The sequence below is a fragment of the Pygoscelis adeliae genome, unplaced genomic scaffold (genome assembly GCF_000699105.1).
Source record: "Pygoscelis adeliae isolate BGI_AS28 unplaced genomic scaffold, ASM69910v1 Scaffold155, whole genome shotgun sequence".
In the NCBI taxonomy this organism is placed as follows: Eukaryota; Metazoa; Chordata; class Aves; order Sphenisciformes; family Spheniscidae; genus Pygoscelis; species Pygoscelis adeliae.
The window spans coordinates 3,471,160-3,477,863 of record NW_008824932.1 but is presented as its reverse complement, the minus strand read 5'-3'; the positions used below and the strand labels follow the sequence as shown (position 1 = coordinate 3,477,863).

At 40.5% G+C, this 6,704-nt stretch overlaps 1 protein-coding gene across 1 annotated transcript in view; it reads right to left on the bottom strand.

Annotated features, from left to right (window-relative positions):
* Positions 1–1,012: 1,012 nt before the first annotated feature.
* Positions 1,013–6,704, bottom strand: part of ACSL3 (acyl-CoA synthetase long-chain family member 3) — a 49,616-nt gene continuing 43,924 nt past the window's right edge. The window contains exons 15-16 of the mRNA XM_009325049.1: positions 3,837–3,994; positions 1,013–1,528 (exon numbers count right to left, since the gene is read on the bottom strand). Coding sequence (XP_009323324.1) covers positions 1,365–1,528; positions 3,837–3,994 — 322 coding nt within the window. The 3' untranslated portion in view covers positions 1,013–1,364. The remainder of the gene's footprint in view (positions 1,529–3,836; positions 3,995–6,704) is intronic.

Genomic DNA, 6,704 nt, shown 5'->3' with positions numbered 1-6,704 from the left:
CTTCATCACAAAGTTGACTGATGCATGCCTTTTCACATTCTCATGTAAGCCCGATTAAAATGTTCTTTCTAGAAATACTTTGAAAACAAAATTCACATCTGAAACAAGTCTAAACACTCTCACTGAAGAAGAAAAGATCCCCCATAGTTCTTTAAACAATATTCACACATCTACAGTAAAACAGAAATTGAGACTCCTGCCCAAAGTAAGAATTGGGTGTAACAAACCAAGCGAGATAAATAACTCTGGCTGACAAAGACTTCAAATATCTGTTTTTAAAGCAAAAAAGGCTAAACAAAAGAACACAGAATTAAAGGGAGATTTTTAATGGCACAAAGGGCAGCTAGGCACTGTGTGAGCTGAGAACGTAACTGTCATTATGACTTTAAAAATCCCCCCAGTAAGATTTGGGTTGCAGCTAGGGCAGAACAGGGGTCTTGCCAGACTTTCACAAACAAGGGAAGAGCAAACCCAGTGTAGTGGCCAAACCTAATGAGAAAAGACAACAGTCGGTACAAGTCCCTCTGCTAAAATGACACCGTCAACCGTCATGACACCGAGAGTTCTTCTTAGCTCTACGCAATTCAACTGCTGGATGAAACGGTCGTGAGCTATTTAAAAACAGGAGTTTCTGTATTTGAGAGATTATTCTTAGGTTTAGCGTCTGCTGTGGTAACAGCATCTTTTGTATTAAACAAGCTTTAACTAACACCTGCAAGAGTACCTGCCTTTATGCAGAGCTGTGCCATGACCACCTCTTCATTTTCAGATAAAAATAAAAGTAACCATTAGGCACGTATTGAAGGAGTATTACACAAGCTGGAACGTCAAACATTTTCTCCCTCAGATTTACACAGAAAAATAGCACAGCAGCAAATAACCTGGTCCTCTGTTCAACAATGATCTCGTTACAAGCATTTTCAATGTACATAGTGTCACAACATCAATACCTTATCTTTAAATAATTAGGTAAAAAAAGGCCCCCAGTATAACCATTTCTTATATAGCCAAGTTCTCTCTATATACATCAAAATTTTAAAGATACAAATAAAACATTATACAGGATTTATAAATGTTTAAAAACTCGAGGCTTCAGAATCATGGTTTCCCAAAAAGACTCGGGAAAATCCACAGACTGACAAGGTAGCAGAGAAAACTGGAAAAAAGGAGACAGACACAAGTTTGCTGCCGTAACATTTTACTAAACTTGCCAGTCATCATGGTGATGTCATCAGAAATAACAGTTTAAGCTGCAAATGAGGAATGGTGATTTTGTGTGTTGATCTCAAGTGTTGAGACAGGCAATTCAAGTATTTCCTATTTGATCCAAGCTCATTGTAGCAAAGTGGTGCAGAAAAAAAGAATTATTTTACATTTTTTCCATACATTCGATCAATGTCCATTTGATAGTATGCCGTAAGCTCTTTGCGTTTTAGTTTGAATGCGTCTGTCACTAGACCAGTCTCAGGGGTCCAAGGATCAGGGCTCAAACGGATTTTTACTGGTATTTCAAACTTCTCCAGATTAGCTGTAAAAATAAACATTTTTAATACAAAACGTAAATGTAACCGGTTTTTTACAATTAAGGAACTGCATTCACACACAGAAAAGCACGTGACCTAGCTGAAGAAGTGCTCCTCAAACGCCCCATGGTTAGCTTTGAAAACCCATGTGGTCACAAGTAGAGTGACAGGATCCACCAGTAACTGTTCTCCAGTTTCCACAGAAATACTGAAACAAACCCCAGCTGTTCGGGTATCTGTCCTGCTCCCTAACTTCAGAAAAGCCTCAGTGCATGGAAGTGACATCCTCAAAACATACAGTGTCGTATCACTGTTAGGATACTCATCTTCCGGAGATAAAAATCTTAAAATCCACACTTCTTAAGCCTGAAAAAACAGAGGGGGGGGTGTGTGTGTGGTTTTTTTTCCTGATAGTCCTAAATTGTTCAAGGAAAGTAAGTTCATATGGTAGCTGTTCCCCTTACGGAAACAGAACAGCGCTCTGCATGTTATACCTTCAGCACAAAACACTGTATCATTAGCGAGAGCCTCTGCTACGGTTTCAGACATAAGAGAAGAAAAACAAATAACTAAGAAAAGTAATCAATAGATGGGCAATATTAAAAAAAGTAATCTATTTTCAGGTTAAATAAAAAGTTGTCCACAAATGTATAATTACGCTGTGCAACCTGCCATTTTTAGATTTTCCTGCACCTCTTACTCCCCTTGACATTACATCACTGGGTTTGGTTTTTTTTTTTTTTTTTGCAATTTAGCACTAAAAATCATAATATTACTTTAAAGTAAAGCCTATGATACCAAAGTGAAAAACAGAAACAAACGTAAAATAACATCAAAATGTGTAAAAATGCCTCAGGGTTAAATCAAATATTCCGTTTCATCTATTTTAACAACATATTTAATTCTCTTTAAAACAGTTAGTGCTGCACAAAAAAAGAAAAGGAAAGCGACTTCGTACACGCTCTCCATCGCAGCAGCTTCTTAGAATGACTTTGCCCATGTGCTCCACGCAGTGAAGAAAAATGGAGACATGGGGCAAGGACAAAAAAAGTCTGCTACAGTATTGAGACTGCACACATCGTAAGAGTATGCTCCTGTAACAGCAGTCTGCAAATATACTAACTGTAGAGTTTAATATATTCACAAGTAATATGGAGAAGAGATGAAGATTAACAAGATTGTTGGAAGCGTAAAGTTATCCAGGGCAGAAAAGATGAGGGCAAATTGCAAAGAGGCGCAGGACACGATGATACTGAGCGATTGCAAAACAGGCAGCAGAAAAACATTCATTGCGGAAAAGCGTAGAAGAGAATGCATATGAAAAACAAATTTAACATCCACCATGACCATTTAAAAAACATTCTGTGGTCATAACTGACAGCTTTATGAAAAAAGCTCAGTGCTTAGTAATGGTCAAAAGCAAAAACAAGGCAGAAATTACGATGAAAGAACAAACAAAATATCACTGTGCCACTGTTTAATTCTGCACCAGAATAGCTGAATAGACTACGACCAATTAGCATGAAAAAGATACAGCTGAGGGGGAAGTATAGCAGACACTGAAAAAAAAACATGCCCGCCATTGTGACTGTTCCCTGCCTCCTCCCATACCGGAGCTCGGCAGAACCAAACTCAACTCGCAGGTGGCAGGGTTAAAAAAAAACCAAGGTGTTTCTTCACATGAGCGTGGCTGAGCTGTGCAACTCCGCCACAAGACAGTATGGATACCGATGCAGAATATTTACGTAACTTTAAAATGCAACTAGAAGAGTTAATGGAAGAAAAGTCTACTGAAAATTGTTAACTACAGACACTGCTTTCAGTTTAGGAGATCCCTCAGATGCAAGTCACTGGAAGCTAGGAGAGCCCCTGTCACCACGGGCGTATTTCAACTATGTATAGGTGTGCAGCATGCGAGACTGTATGATACCCAACACATATCACGGGTCTACAGATGACCCGCTTTCTCTTGGACCAGCAGCTAAGGCCAAAAAGATACTACAGGACATCTTAAAGAGCGCCAGACACACACACACACATATATATATATAGGGAACTGAACTGAGCTTGTTGAGTTTGCCCTGTTTTTTATATTCTTTCCTCAGCTATTGGGCACGGTAAAAAAAAAAAAGTTACATGAACCAAAAGGACTGACCCAACTCATGTTTTGTTGTTGGGTTTTTCTGTACGAAAATTTCACTTCATATATGTTCTATCAAATATACACGCTCAAGGAAATATTTTTAGGGCCTACGCTTATCTTTCACAGACATTACGGTCCACAAGGTTAAGACTATCTCACCAGCTACTCACCTGCCATGGCAGCCTCAGCGAGCACCTTCAGTACCTCCTTTTCCATCTCAGGACTGTTACAGATCTCTTCCCAGGTTCCTTTAAATCCTTTCTTTCGAGCTAGTTCTGCGAGCTCCTTTTGATTTGGCACAACAAATCCAATGACATAAGAATGGAAACTGAGAAGTATAATGTACTTTAGTATGAATTTTGTAAAGTTAACAAGTCTTCAAAAATAACATTTCAGGTTAGGGAGGGTTTGCGCTTCATACAGAGATATTGCTCTTAACAGTTGGCTTTTGTTCACCTGATCATCTTTCTGAAACAGCACACAAATTGCCTCTGCCTGCTTAAAAATAAGTAGAAAGAGAAGCTACTTACCTTACAGCAACTGGACTTCTTCAAGGTGTGCTGTCCATATGCATATTCCACTGTGTCTCATGCTCAAAGCTTTGGGGAAGCAGTACCCATACGATGACAATGCGCCCTGCCTCTCCTCATGTTTTGCATCCCGGTATGAAGACTGGTGTGCGGCTTCCCTACCTCAGTTTCCTCTCAACTGCAGAATCCAGTTACTGTAGAGGAGTAGAGGACTGCAGTGAAGAGGGGTTGGAGAGCAGGTTGTGGAATGAGCATATGCACAACACATCTCAAAGAACGCCTGCTTCTGTAAGGGAAGTGACTTCTCTTTCTCGTTCAAGTGATTGTCCATACGCTCACTCTACTGTTGGCAATCTGTCTGCTTCGGATATGCCTAGAACATACGAAGCTGTGATCTCAACGTCTTTGGAAAACACTGAAGCACAATTCGCCATGAAACAGGTATTCAAGATTTTTCAGATGGCGTAAAGTTTAGGGAAAATGTGAACAGAACCTCACATAGCAACTCTACACATTCTAACAAAGCAGATCACAGAGCTGAAAGCGATCTCAGAAGATCGTCTAATTCATTCACCTGCCTTGAAGCAAGGTCAGCTACATCTAACAGATGTTTATCTAACCCTTTCTTAAACACCAGGCAAACGTTAATGCCAATGCTTCGTTACTCTTAGCATTGGTAAGCTGTTCCTGATGGCCATTTCTGACTCTTCCTCTCTGCAGTTTCCATCAGTCGTATTTTCATGCAGCCAATAGTCAGATGTTCCTCTCCTTTCCACAGAAGCCAGTTATCCGTTCGCAGACTGTTACTATTTTTTTTTCCTTCTCACCTTTCTAGTCTTCCTTCCTTTCTTAAGTTTCTTTAGGAATTTAAGCAAAGCCCTTTCCTCTTAAGTCATGCATCACAGATCTCTGCCCAGGCATTCCCATTTTTCTCCTGGACTCTTCAAGAGGTCCACCTTTTCTGAAGCGTTGCATGTGGAACCCAGACCCTTTAATGCTTGGTAGAGCAAGAAGATCATTGTGCATCTTGTACGCTGTACATCTATCTGATTATGCCATATTATTTACCTTCTTATAACAGCATGGCACTTGCTGACTCATGTCAGCTCCTACAGAACTGCTACCAGCTGGTGGTCCTCATCCTGTATTTTTGCAGTTTATTTAGGTGTAAGTATAATTTACATTTCCCCTCTTTAAACTGACTGCTGTTTTCAGGCAAATCTCCATCTAGTCAAGCTCGCTCTGTATTCTAATCCCATCCTCCACTGTACCTTTGGTCCTGTCCCACCTTAACCATCTACAGATTTATTAGATCGTTTCAACTTTCTCCTTCACCAGACAGATCATTAATGCAAAATACAGAACCTTAACCCCGGTATGGAGATTACTTTAGCTTATCCCTTAAGGTCTCCAAGATAATTTTAAAATGCTAACTCTAAATACCCTTTTGGTTACTGTACATTGCAGTTTTCTCCTTTGTTACTGATACGAATGATAACGGGCATCTGACAGCAGCTGTGAAGACTGCACAGAAGTCCGTTACAAACACGGGCTTCCCTGGCATCATCTGTCAACAAGCTTTGCCTGTTGGCTGACTCAAAACCATTCTCATTTTTCTCTTACTAAGAACGTACTTACAGAAAGACTTCAGATTAGCCTCAGTATCACCTACTGCTTGCATCTCACCTTCTTGTCTTTGCCTCTCTCTGATTTCTCACACACCCACACACACCCCTGTGCTATACTCTGTACTGAACCCTTGTAACTCCATTTAGGGTCTGCTCTGTAATGTATATGTATTATGTACGAAGGCATCCAGAACACAAAGGACTTTCATCCCTGGTTCCTGTAGTCTTTTGACATGCTTAAGGTCACGTCCAACAATATCACCACTGTCTCCAGGGATAAACAGCACATAGAAGTAATCACTTGGCTGGGTAAGCCTCAAACTTTTGGTTCATCTAAAATTCAGCCTCTTGAGTAGAAGCATACTTCCTCTGGACAAACGGTTTCATCCAACTGTGCATTTTCCTGGAAAGAGCACCTTGGAGCCCACAGCTCCTGGAACGTGTATAACTTTTCATTCTGTACCACTAAGTTAAATCTTCACTTGTTGCAGTTCAAATGCTAAAGCACTGTTTGTCTCGAGAAGTACCCTGAAGACTGCATCTTCTCTCTGGAGCAGCTACTTAGCTTTCCACTACTGTTCCTTCTGCAGATCTTTTGACTTTGCTAGCTTCTTCAGTCTTGGAGGTCATAACAACAGCGTGAAGGAAGAAATTTTCAGAATTTGGTCCTCAGGACCTCCTCAGTGATCTCTTCCATGCTAAGAGATTTTGCCAAAACGTCTCTCCTACACTAGGCATCCTCATTCCCTTGCTGTGCTTGAGATCCTACCCAAGTACGGTCCTCAGACCTATGGTAAGAGACATATACAGTGGCACTACATGTCGATATCACCATTTCCATTCTGTAAAGTCTGGTCCTTATCAGCTCTCCTTGAGCTTC